The 17,628-nt window shown below is 45.2% G+C and overlaps 1 protein-coding gene across 2 annotated transcripts in view; it reads right to left on the bottom strand.

Moving 5' to 3' along the window:
• The window catches only part of CFAP221 (cilia and flagella associated protein 221), a 79,803-nt gene that overhangs the window by 27,827 nt on the left and 34,348 nt on the right, over window positions 1-17,628 (bottom strand). For both annotated transcript variants that reach the window (XM_032840912.1, XM_032840913.1), the window contains 6 exons: window positions 11,379-11,538; window positions 8,136-8,256; window positions 7,940-8,051; window positions 7,633-7,741; window positions 5,249-5,336; window positions 1,155-1,244 (listed from right to left, as the gene is read on the bottom strand). In XM_032840912.1, coding sequence (XP_032696803.1) covers window positions 1,155-1,244; window positions 5,249-5,336; window positions 7,633-7,741; window positions 7,940-8,051; window positions 8,136-8,256; window positions 11,379-11,538 — 680 coding nt within the window. The remainder of the gene's footprint in view (window positions 1-1,154; window positions 1,245-5,248; window positions 5,337-7,632; window positions 7,742-7,939; window positions 8,052-8,135; window positions 8,257-11,378; window positions 11,539-17,628) is intronic.

Raw genomic sequence — 17,628 nt, 5'->3', positions numbered from 1 at the left:
CTTAGGTTTAAATTTAACTCCAGGTAGGAGCACTTAATAAAAACATTTTATTTTATTTTATTTTTTAAGATTTTATTTATTTGTCAGAGAGAGAGGGAGAGAGAGTGAGCACAGGCAGACAGAATGGCAGACAGAGGCAGAGGGAGAGGCAGGCTCCCCGCCGAGCAAGGAGCCCCATGTGGGACTCGATCCCAGGACGCTGGGATCATGACCTGAGCCGAAGGCAGCTGCTTAACCAACTGAGCCACCCAGGCGTCCCAATAAAAACATTTTAGAGCCCGATCCTAAATCAACTTATGACTTATCTGTTCCACCATGGAATGAGCATTTATTCTACACTCCTAGTGTAACGTAGCAGTATAGGGAATACTTCTTGGGTTGGGGGCCAAAAGTGGAATTTGAGATTTGGGTTTTAATAAATTGACAGTGTAGGGGTGCCTGGGTGGCTCAGTTGGTTAAGCATCTGCCTTTGGCTCAGGACATGATCCTAGGACTGGTCCTGGATCCAGCCCCCCATCAGGCTCCCTGCTCAGCTAGGAGCCTGCTTCTCCCTCTGCCCTTCACCCTGTTCTTGTGTTCTCTCTGTCTCTCAAATTGTCTCATCGTTAAAATTAAAAATTGGGGTTTTAACCAGATACTATCACATGACAGAGGACATTCAGGGGAAGGAGCCCCTGTCCCCATTTTATGTTTGAGGAGACTGAGGTACAGAAACTAAGAGGGCTTTTCCCAGGTCCCAAATCTATAAGAGAGCTTGAGAATCTCTAACTTCTGTCCTCCTGTTGTGTATCCTTCCCACCAAGGGCAGGAGGCAAGGAACATAGGCTCAGGGACCCACCAGGAAGGACCTGCAGACAGGGGCTTAGAGAGCAAAGGGAAACAAAAAAGAAGACCAAGAAAGAGAAAGTAGAAGGGCATAAAGGAGGAGCCAAAGAATTTAATGCTGTTAATTTTAAGGGAAACATCATGATTTTTGATACTTCACTTGCAAATATATAGTAAAAAAACACTCTGAAAATATAAATTAAAATGCAAATTAAAACTTAGTAAATATCTCTTGGTAAAAGCATTTCTATAAAATTGTTTAGTGTTTTAAAAATAAGAATATAAAGGGCTATTGATAATTAGCTCCCAAATAAAGGAAAGTTACCCACTTCTTCTAGACTACGAACAACCCGTTTCTGGTGGACTTCTGTCTTGGTGCGCTGAAATTCCTCATCCAAAACAGGATCTCCTCGATCTACCTGGGTTTTTCAATCACCAAAAATATTGAAATTGAAGACAAACACACACAACTGTATATCTCTTTAAAGCTGATAGAAACCTATCAAAGGATCAGTCACAACCACACACGAAGTTCTGGCTGGGAGTGGGTGACAGAGCGTTAAAGGGCTCATTATAATCATACTCACTGTTTAAACATAGGGGGTTCTAACAGCTGAGTGGACCCAGAACTTTCTTTCCATAACCAGGGGACAGTGGCTCTGGAAATCATTTCCAAAGCATTTAAAACTCACCAGAAGGATTTTATAAGAAACCATGTAACCACGGGAGTGTAGAGATTTCATTTTAAAAAGAACTTAAAGTTTCAAGCTCCTCCTCAGAGCTGATTATCCCAGTACGGGGTTTAACAAAGGTGCCTAAGTCCTCCCCTCTCCTGGGATCTGCCCTTTCCCTGGAGTAAGTGTCTTCTCCCAGGCTGCTGCCCTTCCCCAACTCCTGCTTCCCCAGGACCCTGGAGCTCTCTGGCCCATTACCCAGGAGACATGGCACACTCCCCCAGAAACTGGCTGGCTGGGCTTGGCTTGGTGTCTGCATAAACCTGCCTCCATGGAAAAAGGGACTGTGTCCACAGCAAAAGCTTGTTAGTTTTTACCTATCTGTGGTTTTTATTACTTGTTAAATTACTTCCAGATCTAGCTTGGCTTGTATGTATGCTGTTTGTCATAATTTTTAAAGACTTAACTGGAAGCAATCTATTCCGATCACCATATTAACAGAAGAAACGAGAGTTTGTTATTGACACCAGGTGGTGAGCTGTCTAGCTCTGATTTGCACATATCAGGGAGCTGAGTCTGAGACTGAGACTATGGATGTTAGCCTCAAAAGACAGATTTTGTGGGAAGAGACCCAGACCTCCACAACCACTAAAAATAAAATAAAAAAATAAAATAAAATAAAATAAAATAGCATCTTAAAGGAGGGATTAGCAAATAGGTTGATAGCTAGAAGAGAGAGGAGGGTAAGGTCTTATATCAAGACTCTACTTATTATGATGTGTTTTGAAATTTACTGTCATCAACCATCTCCTGGGTAAAAGCCCATCATCCTGCCCACTCCCACTCCCTCCACTCCTGCCCTCCCCACACCCCCATCTCCCCTCTCAGCTCCCTTGTCTCAGCTTTCTGCCACATGGCCTGGGCCTTCAGGTGTTCCTTGCCACGGGGTCACCCGCCAGGATTCAGCTGCCTGATGAGAGCTCCCAGACACACAGAATAGGGTCCCTCAGCACTTGCTGTCAAACTATACTGGGGCTCAGGGGCCCAGTGAGTGATGTTAAGCACATGAAGTCTTCTTTCCTTCTCCCCTTGGCTACCCTTGTGACTACTAGCTCCTCTCTGCAGGCCACTCTCCAACCAGTGCTCATGGCTATCTCTGCAGCTGGCCTGGCCTCCTGGGGCACCCAGAAGGACAAGGCCACATGCAGCCTTCAACGGCCCTCTCTCGGCACGCGAGCCTGACACCATGTCCTTCCTCAAGGTCGGTCTTCCCCTCCGACCAAGGCCTCTTCCCAAATTTCTTTAGCCTTTTCCTCTGCGGTTGTTTTTTGCCTTCAGCGTACAAATGCTCTGGAGTTTTCCAACTTAGAATCCTCCTCTTTGACACCACATCCCCTTGGAATGGTCCATGCCCTGATTCTTCGCTTCTGGTCATCTCAGCTTCTCAAGAAACCAGCCAATCACTTCCCTGCATTCCTCGAGCCGTGGCCATTTGGCTTTTCATCTCCACCTCTCTCCCGGAATGGCTATCGCTATGGCAAAACAGGCCTTCTAAGTGGTCCAACACACCATGTACTTCTCGGGCCCCACCAACCTGGATCCCTCCCCGCCTGCTTTTTCAGTGTTACCCGGTTCTCCTGACCTCCCTGACCATTTCTCCTTCTGGCTCCTTCGCTATCTGCTGCTCTCCTCTCAAATCATGAGGTTCTCTGGCTTTCCCACCTGGAGCTACCAGCTTCTCGCTCCATTAACTTTCCCCAGTCTGTGGCGCTGTTCTGTGTCTACTCTCCACCTCTCTGCTGAGGTATACTTGTTCCTGTAGCCACCACCAGGATGCCCTCCAGGCCCTCCATGTGTAACGTGTCTTAAGTTGAACTTCTCTTCTGTATTTGGGATCTCATTTAAAATCGCCAGCACGCACCTAAGCGGGACGCCTATGAACCATTCGATCCCCTGCCCTTCTTTGCCCCTCAGTGACAGCACTTGGCACATTTTAAATCATCTCTTAATATTTCTGTGCCCCTTGTGGACTGTGCCTTTCTGGAGGGCAGGGACAGTGGCTCATTCACTAGCAGAGTCTTACAGACAAAGAGCACTTGTTAAACACGCTTGCAAGGCAAATACACAGTTGAGTTCCCTGGCGACCAAAGGCTGGCAATCCAGCCTTTGCTGTCACACTGCCCTGCCTGGTTGTGCCACATTTGTGTCACCTTCATCTCTAAAATGGTTATAAAGTATCATCCCGTTGTGGAGTGGACAGAACACTCAATGTTTTGTTTTTAAAATCCAATGCAGAGAAACAGAACCAGAATCAAACTAAATTTCAATGTCAATCTAATACATGCCTTCCCTAAATGCTAAGGTTTACTGATGCAATCATTTTACATTCTCTCTTGTAAAAAATAAAGAAAAGATAAATTTACTCGAGTATCTGATTTGGAATCCAATCAGAAAGAAGCTCTAGGAAGAAAAATGTATTCTGTATGAAAAATGTATTCTAGGAAGAAAAATAGATTCCTATCCAACAAGATCCATGTTTTTCCCTAATCCCTCCCACCCAGTGTGGCCACTTCGTGTAGCACTGACCATGGGAATCTCACAATCCCAAGCTTAAATATATGTGTTATGGTGGAATTATGTCCCTCCAAGGCTCATATGTTGAAATCCTAACCCGCAGTCACCTCAGAATGTGACTGTGTTTGAAGACACTGTGTTTGAAGGTGTAATCAAGTTACAAGGAGGTCACAGGGTGGGACCTACTCCAGTGTGATCGGTGTCTTCTATAAGAGGAAGTTTGGAAAGAGGAAAAAAATGTGAAGGCACAGGGAAAAGATGGTCTGTAGGTCGAGAAGAGAGATCATTCCCTCATGTCCCTTAAAAGATCACGCACCTTGACCTTGGGCTTCCAGAACAGTGAGAAAACACATTTCTGTTGCCTACACCTCCCAGTCTGGTACTTGTTACCACAGCCTGAGCAGACTAGTACAACACAGGATGGTTCCGACAGTCCTCCCAACAAAGTCCCAGCCCCTGAGACAGGAAGCCCGAGCCGAGCCTTATCTCCTCTGGCCCATGAGTGTCCTGTGCTTCAGTGACTATGGGCCTGTCCCCAGCGCCCCCCGCATCTGCTCTCAGGGAACAAGGTCTCTCACACACGGTGAGCCCAGGGATGTGGCACAGTTCCACCATTCCCGTCTCTACCCTCCCCTCCCTGAATCTGCAGGTGCCGCCTTGACAAGCCAGCCATGGCCCCCTCCCCTCAACCAGTTTGTCATTCTCTCTGCTCAGCCCCCCTTGAGGGTCTCTGGCTTAGAACTTTTTTCTGGCTCTGGCTCTGGCGTCACTCCTGGTCCCTGTCTGTGGGTCCCTCTTACTCTCGTGCTCTGCAGATCACGGGGCAGGAGTACGCCACACCCAGAACTCCAACCTGAATTTGAGGCATTGCCCTCCCTCTGAATTAAATGCCTTTGTCCTCTTTACTGCCTTTCAAAATCATACCATGTCTTGGAGGAAGCTTTTCAATTAGATGAGCTCTTTCTCCTCTCTGGCCTCTGACTCCCCACAATATTTATTAGAGGTTTCTTGTGACATCTACAGCCAACCTTGATTTATGGTTAACAATTAACTTGTCATCAGCCTCCTCGCCTCCCAACGGAACTATGTGTTCCTTCTTCCCATGTGGCCTCTTGCATATAGCAGGAATTCAAACTATTTAGCGCAATCAGTATCATTGAATTAGTGACTCTGACCTTATATTTGATGTTTTCTCTTTGCCGCTCTTCAGCAAGGTCTTTTCTAAATTTAAAAGACATATGATCTCTACCGAGGTGCACCTGCCTGGGGAGGAAACAAACAAACAAACCCAGCTACCATGGTCAGTTTGGGGGTGGAGTGTCTTTGCTATTCTCAACAACCGAAGGGGGTGTGGAGATACTGGAGGAGGGCCATGGGGGAGAGAAGTTGTAGAGACTACAGCAACAGTCTGGCCGTTTCTCCAAATGCTAAACATAAGATTTACCATATGACCCAGCAATTCCCCACCTTAGAGAACTGAAAAGATGTGTTCACACAGAAGCTTGCATGTAAATGTTCACAGCAGCCTTCTTCACAATAACCAAAAAGTGAAAACCATCCAGATGCCTGTCAACTGATAAATGAGTAAATAAAATGTAGTCAATCCATGCAATGGAACATTACACGGCCATAAAAAAGGAACAAAGTCCTGACAGATGCTATGACACAGATGAACCTCCAACCTGTGTTAAATGAAAGAAACGAGTTACAAAAGGCCCCCTATGTATGTAGGATTCCATTCACTTGAAATGTCTGGCATCAGCAAATTTATAGAGCTAGAAAGTGGACCGAGGGCAGGGAGGAGAGAGGGAATGGGGAGTGACTGCTTAATAGGTATGGGGTTTCCTTTTGGAGTGATGCAAATGTTTTAGTGTGGCATGATGGGGACTGTTGAATGAGCCTGTGAATACAATGAGAACATCTGCATTGTACATGTTAAAACGGTTAACATGGTGAATTGTGCGCTTTGTGAACTTTAGCACAGTTTAGAAAATTCTGGTATGTAACGTATTGATCACGGAGCCTGGCACATGTTCAAAATAAACAGTTGCTATGATTTTAAAAGGGGACGGGGTGTCTGGAGAACTGTTTGACGGAAGGAGCCTGGAGAGACCTGGAAGCTAAGTACAAATGGTCTGACCTTTGTTTGGATGGCGGAGTCTTCCTCTCCGAAAACCATCCAAACAGAAGCCCAGATGGAAAGGACATTATTGAGACCACTGGGTAAACGTGCAGAGAGGCTGGTGATTCTAATATTATGGTGTCAGTTTTAGATTTCTTGGAAGTGATGAGGCTACTGTTGGAGAATATCCTTGTTCTTAGGAGCCACGTGCTAACGTCTCTAAGAGCAAAGCTCCGTGATGTCTGCAACTCACTTTCAAATGCTTCAAAAGCAGGTGTGTGTGTGTGTGTGTGTGTGTGTGTGTGTGTGTAGACAGTGCAAGTGTATGTGGCATAATGTCAACAACTAGTGAACCGATGTCTAGTGTATGTGGGTGTTACTGGCAGGTTTAAATTCTTTTTCTGATAAGAAAAAGCCGGCAGAAAATAGTCAGTGAATGACAGAGCCTTCAGAACTCAATTGCACTGTGATCTCAGGCGCGCTACAAAAAAGCACCGAAGGAAGTTAAGACCCCAGTGTTGGCGGCAGTCAATGCATTACAGACTTTTTTTCCCACTTCTCTCCCCTTAAAAAATATATATGTATTTTTCAGCTTTTCTACAATGACAGTGCGGCCATTTTTTGTAACAGGGAAAGAGTATTTTAAAAAATGATCTGCAGTGACTTGGTGTACTTCGCATTTAACCAGGGCCAGACCGTGACAGAGAGGCTGCTGTGGAAGGAAAGATGCTTCTGTGAGACATGGAGGGCACTGCCCTGGGCAAGCAGGGTGGCGGGATGGGGGACGTCCATGAGGGCCTGGGAAGCTGGCGTGTGTTCTCTCCGTCTGAGAAGTATGGCTGTGGGGCATGGGCAAGTGGTCTCTCCAAGACTCTTTCTAAGGGTTTCTTTTTTAGCTCAGCTCAAGAGTTTTTAAAGTTTAGTGGGGTCTGGGCACATGGATAGTTCTGGTATGATCCGGTAAAAACCTGGGGACAGGGATGTATTTTGACCACAGAAGAACAGGACAGAAGTCTCACAGCTGAGCTCTGGAACCTCCACCCAGAGCCTCCCCCACTCCAGCCTGCACTGCTGGGATCCCCAGAGGCACCTGGGCAGACACCCCAGGGCAAAGGGGCTGAGGCAGGGAGGGGGGCGAGATTCGGGGCCCCTAAAGGAGAGAAGGATGCTGGCAGCAGTGGTCAGTAGGGAGCAGTGTCCTGGTGTCTCCCACAGTTTGCTCTGTCTCTGCCACTATCTGGTCACACTTAGAAAGAGCATGGTTTGGTCATGGTGATTTATGCTAAAGAGAAACGTCTTAGGTCCAGTAGAGGAGAGGAAATAATGAAACTTTTCGAAGGGCACAAAGCGATTACATTTCATCATGTCTCATGTATAAAAAGCCATTACTAAAAACGCTGTCCTCTCCCTTGACATAAATAACTGCTCAATATTTACCACTTAAGGTGATTTTCGATCTCTTCGTAAGTGTCCTGTCTGACTTTCTGTTCAAAGAGTGCTTCCTTCATCTGTCTTGTTTTTGAAATCTCATTGCCTTGGTCCAAAACTGAGGGCAAGAGCAAACAATGATTATGTCAGTAATCAAATCAGCATCATTTGCCGAGACAAAAACACGTTTCTAATGGCAAAACATAACAGCAACCTAACTGGGTTTTGCTGTTGTTGTTCATAAATAGTAAATATGAGGAACAATAATTCTTCCCTATTCTGCCAGTGGCTGGTTTACAACGGATCAGCTAGTTACCTTCTCTTAATTCTTTAATCTTCAGTTTTCCTGGTTCTTGGTTTAAAACAGTTGCCACGGCATGTGGATTTGATAAATCTACCGGAAATCTCAAGTTCTGATATTCAATTTCCTGAGACCAAGATCAGGAGGGATAAGTCATTATTGTGCTTTTCTGTCATTCCTTCCATCATATTGAGCATAACGCCTAGGTTACCTTAATCTTCAGAGGCTTTAGTTTTGGTGGCAGCTGCTGAAAATGTATGCGTGTCACTGCCTTTTCTGGAGGACGGTCCACTTTCTTAGAAAGAGCATTTAATCTTTCAAATTCTTCTAATCTATAGTTTAAAACAGATATTAAATTACTATATAATCCAACAACTCAAGGTTCCTACTGTTTTTTAGGATTTTGGGAACAGGAGAGGGAGAAGCAGGCTCCCCACGGAGCAGGGAGCCCGACACGAGGCTCAATCCCAGGACCCCAGGATCATGACCTGAGCCAAAGGCAGAGGTTAAACTGACGGAGCCACCCCAGGCACCCCAAGGTTCAGTAGAGGAGAGGAAATATTTTTTAAAGGCTTTTTCAGTAATGTCTCCACCCAACATGGGGCTCGAACTTACAATCTCGAGATCAAGAGTTGCATGCTCTGTGCTAACTGAGCCAGCCAGGTGTCCCACAAGGTTCCTATTTTTAGATTTCTTCTGATAATATCATGACTTTCAGTCCAGTAGTGAAAAAATCTACACTGAAAATAAATCTGTGTGCTAAAACAGTGGTCTACTAAAATGAATGCAATGTCAGTGTACCACACTATAATCATACAGGCCAAAATCGTCTACTAATGGCAGCTCCTCCTTACCTTCTCAAAGAACATAACAAGTAGATAACATGACAGGCTAGAAAATGCTCTCCTGCTCTAGTGTGATTTCTCGGCTATTGGTTTTCAATAGCTGAATCTACTACATTAAAAAAAAAGTTCTTCCACTGATGTATGTTCCTAGTAAAAGAATGACTATGCCCAAGTGACTCTGATTAATGTTTGAGATCTTTTCTGCAACTGAAAAGTCTTTGGACATATGTAGGTCCAAAGACTTTTTCTGTAGACAGGGCTACTAGCCTGCCTACAGAAGCTCCTGGAATCATATTATGGGATGTACTAGAACTACTTCATGTTTGGTGCTATGAAGCATTTCTTTAAGTGAGAATATGTGAATGCCTGTTTTGCAGGATTATGTATGTCCCTGATATTACAGAAATAAGAATACACTGACATTCATTCATTCTGATGGTCACAAACCAACTGCTGAACATCTCCTGAATGGACCCCACTGCACAACACAGGAGACATGCCAGCCATCTCAAACTTAACATCGCCTACAAAAGAGAATCCTGAAATGTCAATGGCCTGAGGGAAGTGGCCTTTGGTGACATACACATTGACCAACAGGCTGTGGTGGGCACAGTGGAGGCTCTGGGTTAGGGAGCCAGCAGGGGCCCTCCACCCATATTTCATCAGAACTTTGACATCACCTCTGCTATAAATATAGGGGAACAACAAAAAATTTTTGAAACTGTTAAAAAACAAAACAGAACAGGTTCCTTAAAGGATCTGACTGCTGACAATGGACATGAAGGGGTCTAAGAAAGTGATACATTTTCCTAAGGAGTTACTCGTGGGACCTGAGTAAGTCCCTCCCACACTTCATTCTGAAAATAACAACAAGAAGCTGCCTGTGACACTTTTCAGAGAATGCCATAGCCCGGCTAATTCTTTTCCTGCATGGAAAAAACTCATAGTTTCTAGTACTATCTGCAGTCTGGGGAGACATGCAGGTCTTGAGATGGAGTCCTTGTAAACTTCAGGAGTGCACTAAATAAGATATTAAACTCCAGCTGGGTGACCAAAAAAAAAAAAATAGTTTAGAAAGAGGGGATGGCTGCCATTTGCGTGGTGTTTCTTCCATACAACGCTCTTGTGTTTTTAAGAACACATCTGTGGGAAGCAAAAATCCCACTCAAGTGATGTCCTTAAGAAAGTCATTTGTACATCGCAGCATGTGACATGACATGGCAAATCTCATTTTCTTGGCCAGAAAATAGCAGAAAAATTACTACTGTCTTTTATTTATATCCAGTGTTACTTGTTTATTGCTGGCATGATTTTCTTTCTCCTACAGTACCTGCAGGATTTGGGTTCGGAAGGCCACCCTAACATCCTACAGTTGATTCAGGCTGCTTTGAAGTTTTCGGAAGAAGATCATGATATAAATACATAATGAGTCATGGAGTTAGTTCATGTTTTGATATAAGGATGTTACTCTACATAATAATATGCCGAATGAGGGTGCTATGTGAGGTCTATCTATGTGTGAGGGGAGAGAAGGAATGGCCAGCTATTTCTTTATCATTTTCAAAAATCTATAAGGATTTTCCAAGGTTAAGATCAAAACTGTGACAAGTTTTCCTTCAGCTTTTATAAGTATCATGCATATTGGGAAAAACTTACCATTTTAACCAGGTATGTAGGGATATAAAAATACAAACTCACATTCAAACAGAAATAGGGGTTTGGAAAAAAATTTTTATGAAGTAAAACTTAATCCCATTTCACACCTTTACGCAGACTTGAATGCTGAGGGTTCTTAAAAAACAAAACCCCAACGAAACCTCCCATGTGGCACGTTCTCATTTTTGCCCTATGCTGAAGTCACCTGTGATCCACGACTTCTTTTGGTCCCTCTGCTGGGCGCATCTTCAGAGTATGGACCATGTCCCATGGGGCTTTGCAGTGGACACCGCACACAGCAGGCCCTCAGTTCATTATAATGTTATAGTGAAATTTTGAAAATGGTTATGCTGCTCCTGTCTTATGGTTTACATTTGAAAGAGTGGGGGCACCTGGGTGGTGCAGTCAGTTAAGTGTTTGACTCTTGATTTTGGCTCAGGTCATGATCTCGGGGTCATGGGACAGAGCCCCATGTTGGGCTCTGTGCTCAGCGTGGAGTCTGCTTAAGAGTCCTCCCTTTCCCTCTGCCCTTCCCCATAGTAGGTGCTCTCTCTCTCAAATAAATAAATATTAGAAAAAAATTTGGAAGACCAAAATACATAGGGTCAGAGATATACATACATGTGATACACACATATATAATACACACATATGGTTAAAACTGGTCATATGATCAACCAGCACAGCAGCAGGGTTCAGTGAAGGCAAGTATCCCTCCATCTACCTTTTCTTGATCATCTCTTCCCTCTTGGCAGGAACAGCTACCGCCACAAGCCTAGAGCTATTCTATGCATTACTGTTACGACTTCAAAGAGTATTTTCTGAAAGTGCATCATTTTAAGTACGGTTTTTGGCATTTTGTTACAAAAGAAAGAAAGAATGGAAGACATGGAGACTCAGATCTTTTTTACAAAGTTTTAGGAAGAAACAAAGACATTCCAAAGCAACCATACGGTAAAGCCATGTTGGGACGGCACGTTCCAGTGAAGACACATTCATACGGCCGAGAGTTGAACTGTGAGATCCACAGCTGCATTTTTATCTGTGCAATCCCGTACTTGAATGGTGTGAATTTGACCGTCACGTTCACCTTCCCATTAGCCGGGATTATTCCTGAGGGGAAGGAAATGAGACAACACAATTCTTTTTCCTGCAAAGTCCCATCAAAGAGGTTGACACACAAACACACTCCTCCCCTGGTAAGTCAAATACTTCTATTATCCTTATATAGCCTTTTCATTAAACCCATGTGAATCGACTTTGCATGTTTACGTTGATCTTATTTGCCAATGGCTACGTTAATTTTTTATAATAATTATTTGACTCTCAGTTATAGAAATATATACACATCCATCAGCGTTAGTGAGTCAGACATGAACTCCTAGAACTATGATCTCTAAGCCAATTATCAGATGTCAGTGTTAACACTCTAAGCTATAAGAAAAACTAGGAACACACATAACAAGTTTATGCCCAAATAATTCAGTTCCTTACATTTGGGCGTCATTTGAATCTTTCCTTCCAATCTTTGGGATGGGCTACTGCTCTTTCTGAAGTCAAATATCCCACCATGTCTTGTTCCTCTTTTGTATCTCTGGGGTCAGTGGGGCTTGGAGCATAGTAAGTGCTCAACAAACATGGGAAGAAAAATAGAAGAGAGAAAGGAAAGGAGGGAGAGGGGGAGGCAAAGAGGAAAGATCAATGTACTAGGTAGAGGAAGGGCTACTGCTTGCTGTGATTCCCACTGAGGGCTCTTTGGTTTGCCTTCTAGATGACTTCTTAGGCCCCTGTGCATCTTTTGTTTGCATGGTCCCTATAGAAGATTTACACAATTCCCTCATAAATGCTTGGCGCTCCCTCCTTCCCATCTATGTCCTCTGAATCTTATACCACTGTCTCCCCTGTTCTCTATGCTCAACCACATGAGCCTTTTATTTGGCCATCTCAGCATTCACTAAGCATTTACTCTGTACCAGGCAACATGTTAGGCACCTGAGGAATAGGAATAAACAGAACGAAGTCCCAGATCTCACAGAGTTCACTTTCTAGCTGGGGACAGCAAGAAAGCAAACCAAAAATGATTATAAAATGTAAAATCATGTCATGAATACCAACAAGAAAAAAAAAGCAGGGTGTGGGTGAGGCAAGTGAAACGTGATGTACTATTTGAGAGAGGATGAAGAGAAGGCTTCTCTGGTGAGGAGATGTTGCAGCCAAGACCTGAAGGTGGAGAGGGGCCTAGGCACTAACTCTCCCAGACTGGGCTGCTGCTGCCTCAGGGCCTTGGCACCTGCTATTCCCCTTGGTCTGGAAAGCTCTTTCTCCAGATTTTCTTTTAGTTTCTTAATCCTACTTTCCGAAATCACTGTCTTGGCATCTGCCTTACCCTAGACTCAAATGCAGTTTTACCAGCATCCATTACAATGTTCCCAGCTCAATAAATATTTGTTGAATGAGTAAATGAAACTCCTCTTGACTCCCCATCCCCGGAAGCCTTCACTCCCCTACACTTCTGTCAGCCCTGCAGTACCCATGTGCCCCCTGAACTGTTGCCTTCTCAATTTAGAGCTCTCCCACTTGACTGCAAGACCCTAGAGCTGACACAGGGCCCCAAAGCTTGTTCACCTTCCCAGACCCCTAGGGCAGGGCTTCAGAAATAGGTATTTGCCAACTTCCTGAGAGCAGAAGTCCAAATCTTTTTCTTTTTTCTTTTTTTAAAGATTTTATTTATTTGAGAGAGCGAGCGAGCGAGCACAAGCAGGGAGGAGCTGGAGAAGCAGCGAGACGGATAAGGCTCAATCCCGGGAACCTGGGATCAGGACCTGAGCCAAAGGCAGATGCTTAACTGACCGAGCCACCGAGGCACCCGCAGAAGTCCAAATCTTGCAATGCTACCCACTAGTGACCCAAGAGCTCGCGGCAGGGGACAGCGAATCAGCAGAAGAGCTCAGTTCTGTGGGCCAGCCTAGGATCGGCGGAACAGAAACTGCTGCATACAGTTTGGGACATTGACCACACATGAGGTCAGAAAATACACTGTCTGACCTCTGGTTTGCTGGGGGGGGGGGGGGCACTTCAGACTGCGAACATTCTAGTGCTTCTGCTCCAGCTCATTAACTTAAAAAATTAACAAGCTCTGGAGCAAGGATTAATGTTTGCCTTGACCTGGATGATTTGTTTTTAAGTGCTCCCAGCCTGCAGCTAATAGCTAAAGCACACTGGAGGCGTAGCCCAGGCGACCAGGTACACCGCTTTTTCCATCAGCGCGCTCTGTTAACGGAACTTGGCGGCAGCTGTCAGAGGCTAACTGCTCTTAAAGGTGTGCCTCACAGAGGCAGATTACTGCTTGGCAAAACTAATGCTGGGAGAAGGGAGAGAAAGTGTCACATTTGAAAAGTGGGAAGGCTCCCCTGCCCCCAAATTACGACTTCCTTTCCAAAAACCCAAACCACGATTTTATGGCTTCAGTCCAGTTTTGTCTGGGGCCGATTTTGGATTGCAACCCTTAACATCAGCAGGGGTCATGTGAAGTCACAGGGCAGGGAGGCTGGCGAGGCAGAGGGAGAGAGGAAGGAAAAACAAATCAGTGAAAGCCTAAGAAAATCCTAGTCTATCGATAAAATGGGTATAGTGAAGAAAATGTAGCGACACTGAAAAATGCTATGATTAATGGTTGACTGGGAAATTCCACTGGATCTTTGCCTTGATGATAATTATGTAAAGTATGCATAAATATGGCCAGTCACCAAAAGGAGATGGAAAAATAAAAGTACGGTGTTAGGGCAGTTAGGCCCGGGGTGGGGAATCATTTTTTAAACATTTCTTCTTTTATGTTCATATGGCATCATTACAATATTGTTATACTTTTAAAATAACTTTTTCTTTGAAGTCCTCAGAAAGCACAGATCATCTTCCCTAAATTATCACAGAGCCCTATAAGCCCCATGCTTGAAGTGTTAGTAAGTACTGGTCTTAATCTTCCAGGATTTAGGGTTTTACGAGCTGAGTGTTGTTGGGTTAATTCTTAATCTCTCTAAACTTTGTGTGGGAATTTAATAGCTGTGTAGTTTAAAAATTGTCCATGAACAAGCTATCGATGATCTCAGTGTTTTGGATTCACTGGATTACAGTGGGGTTGGGGGGCTTCAAGAACGTTCCTCTCATCTGACTTACCACCACGAGTCACACACTACCCACTGGGACACTCAGAGGCCACCACCACCCCCAGGGTGTGCGGACAACACAGACCCTGACTTGTTGGGTCCTGTACGAGCTCTGTGACTTGGCTTGTTACTTTAACTGTGGCTCAGTTTTCTCATCTGCAAAATGGGACAAGGTTTAAAGAAGAAAAGAATGTACAGGTCTGGGATAATATGTACTTATTACAGAGTGTGTGTCCTATGAATGTGTCCTTCCCAATGTTTGTGCCAAGTAAAATGAGTAATAATTTATTGTGTATTATATTAGTAGTAGTATGTCAAGAAGAGGGAGCCAGCTGGCTCAGTCAGTGGAATGTGTGACTCTTGATCTCAGGGTTGTGAGTTGGAGCCCCACACTGGGCATGGAGTCTATTTAAAGAAAAAAAAAATTAAAAATCCAATGTCAGGGAAACCAGGTTAAGCATCTGGCTCTTGATTTCTGCTCAAGCTGTGATCTCAGGGTCCTAGGATGGAGCCTCACTTCAAGCCCCACATCAGGCTCTGCCTCAGTGGGGGGGTCTGCTGGAGATTCTCTCTCTCCCTCTCCCTCTGCCCCTCCCCCCCAAAAATAAATCTTGAAAAAATAAATAAAATAAAATGTCAGGAAGAGGAAATAGTTCTTGGGAAAACTTACATAGTTGACTGCGGAACAACATGAGGGTTAGAGGCAATGACCTCCTATGAAGTCGAACATCTGTATGTAACTTTTGCCTCCCCCCAAAACTTAACAATGAAAAGCCTACTGTTTATCCGAAGTCGTACCAATAACAAACAACACACATTTGTATGTACTTTCTATGTGTTATATGCTATATTCGTACCATAAAGCAAGTCAGAGAAAAGAAAATATAAAGAAAATCATAAGGAAGAGAGAATACATTTATAGTCATGCTGTACTTATTGAAAAAAATCTGAATAGAATTGGACCTGCATGACTCAAACCTGTGTTGTCAAGGGTTAGCTGCACCTGACCCATTTGAGTGTTAAAGAAGGAAGACGCAATTGCCTCATGATGCCAAGCCTCTGGGATGAGTTTCCCAAAACCAGGTGATTCTACAAGTCAAGAAACAAGGACTGAGCTGCCTCTGGGAAGGTCAGCTTTAAAATTTAAGCCATGGGGGGCCTGGGTGACTCAATCAGTTAAGCCTCTTCTTAATCTATCCCCCTCAATCCCCCAAGTCCCGTCCCCCAAATACCCCTTCCCACCTGGCTCATGAGTGCACGCATGCATGCTCTCTTTCTCAAAAAAAAAAAAAAAAAAAAGACAAAAAACTGAGTCCTCAGACTTTCTGGTAAGGGCTAAAATATGAGTCCCAAGACTTTCAGTTACCAGTTCATTTCTAGGTTTCCCTGGGAAGGACCAACTTGCTAAGCCGCAACAGATACTGACTGTTAGTTACTCCAGCACTCACTCTATTAAAGAATATATTTATGTGACAGAGAGTGTTTGCACATGCAAGAGTGGGGGGAGGGGCAGAGAACCTGCAGCAGACTCTGTGCTGAGTGCAAAGCTGACACAGGGGTGGGGAAGGGGGGTGGGTGGAGGGGGGTCCATCTCATGACATCGAGATGGTGACCAACTGAGCCAGCCAGGTGTTCCTCTCAGTGCTTAATCTTTAATTCCCTTCCCTCCAGCTAGCCTTGGTGACTGAAACCAGAAATAATTAGTAAAATGGAGTCTTTTGGGATCTCCCTTTTCCTCCCTGTCCACCAAATACCCAAAATGCAGAGACATGAGGAGCAGGAGCAGAGAGCCTGGGGGCCCTGTCTATGCTAGTGGGAAGCTGCAGAGCAAGCAGTCTGAGTAGAAGGACGCTGCGGAGAGCCAGGCTAGCCCGGCAACTCATTTTCCGTCCAGCCTGTAACCTGCTGGCCGGAAGCCGTGAGTGCCGCCCTCATGTATTACGACGCCCCTCTCCTGGGCGCTGTCCAGCAGCGCAAAGACAGCTCAGGGAGGCCAGAGAGACTGCATGGGGATGCTTCTGGCTGAATTCATGAGCTGCCTGAAGCACCTCGCACAGCACCTGCCTTCTCCCATCGCTCACAGGGACACCAGGAGCCTCCCCCTGACCACGTCCCCAGCCTCACCAACCCTTCAGCAAAGCCTGTCCATGCCACCATTTGTCATTTCCATGGCCGGCACCCATCCGGGCCAACCTGGGCTTCCTTCCTAAGGGGACAGTCAGCTCCCCGTTTGTGCTACTCCAACTCAGTCCCCCCTCAGAAGCATAATGAGGTCAAGCCACCACCCCCTGCTGAGAACCCTCTCCTGTCTCCCTCCCAGCTCAGAACCAAACCCTAACTCCTACCCTCCTCAGGTCCCTGAGGCCTCTCCAACTTGGTCTCCTTTGGGGCACGCCCTCTTCCCCTTGGGCGCACGGTCCAGACACTCTGGGCTTTGGGACTTCCCTCAAACTTGACCCCGACAAGCCTATTCCAACCTGATGGCATTGGGGACTTCCTCTGCTTGAAACCCTTTTTCCTAGCTCCTGACTGCTGGATGACAGCAATCACCTGGTCCCATCCCCCACTGTCACAACCATTTCTACCCTGGGCAATGTCCTCTCTGGGTGCCTGTGTCTCTCCGCCATACTGGGACGTCAGATCCGGGGGCAGGTCTGTTTTGCTACCCGGGCAGCCCAGCACCTATCACAGCATCTGATGGACAGCAGGCACTGAGTGCTTAGTTCTAGAATAAATGCCAATGTGGGGCCACAGGACAGGATTCAACCCAGCAGCATTTCTGGTAAAAGATGGTCAAGTGAAGCCATTTGCCCTTGACTACCCTCCTGTCAAACTCACCAAAACAAGAAAAAATTGTGCAAAATGGAAGAGAAGGAAAATCTTCTGTTAAACCAGGGAAATGACTATACTTCCAAAGCCTGAAAAAGCAGATGCTCCCCAAATACTGTACAGTAAGGTGTGGGAATGAGCAGAGAGCCAGGAAGGATTTCCCAAAGGGGAAGGGGAACAGCCATGAAAAAAAATACATCTACCTCCTCTT

Source organism: Lontra canadensis, unplaced genomic scaffold, assembly GCF_010015895.1.
Source record: "Lontra canadensis isolate GAN:19392208 unplaced genomic scaffold, GSC_riverotter_1.0 scaffold117, whole genome shotgun sequence".
NCBI classification, from domain to species: domain Eukaryota; kingdom Metazoa; phylum Chordata; class Mammalia; order Carnivora; family Mustelidae; genus Lontra; species Lontra canadensis.
Note: the sequence above shows the minus strand (reverse complement) of the source record. Positions and strands in the feature narration are given on the sequence as shown.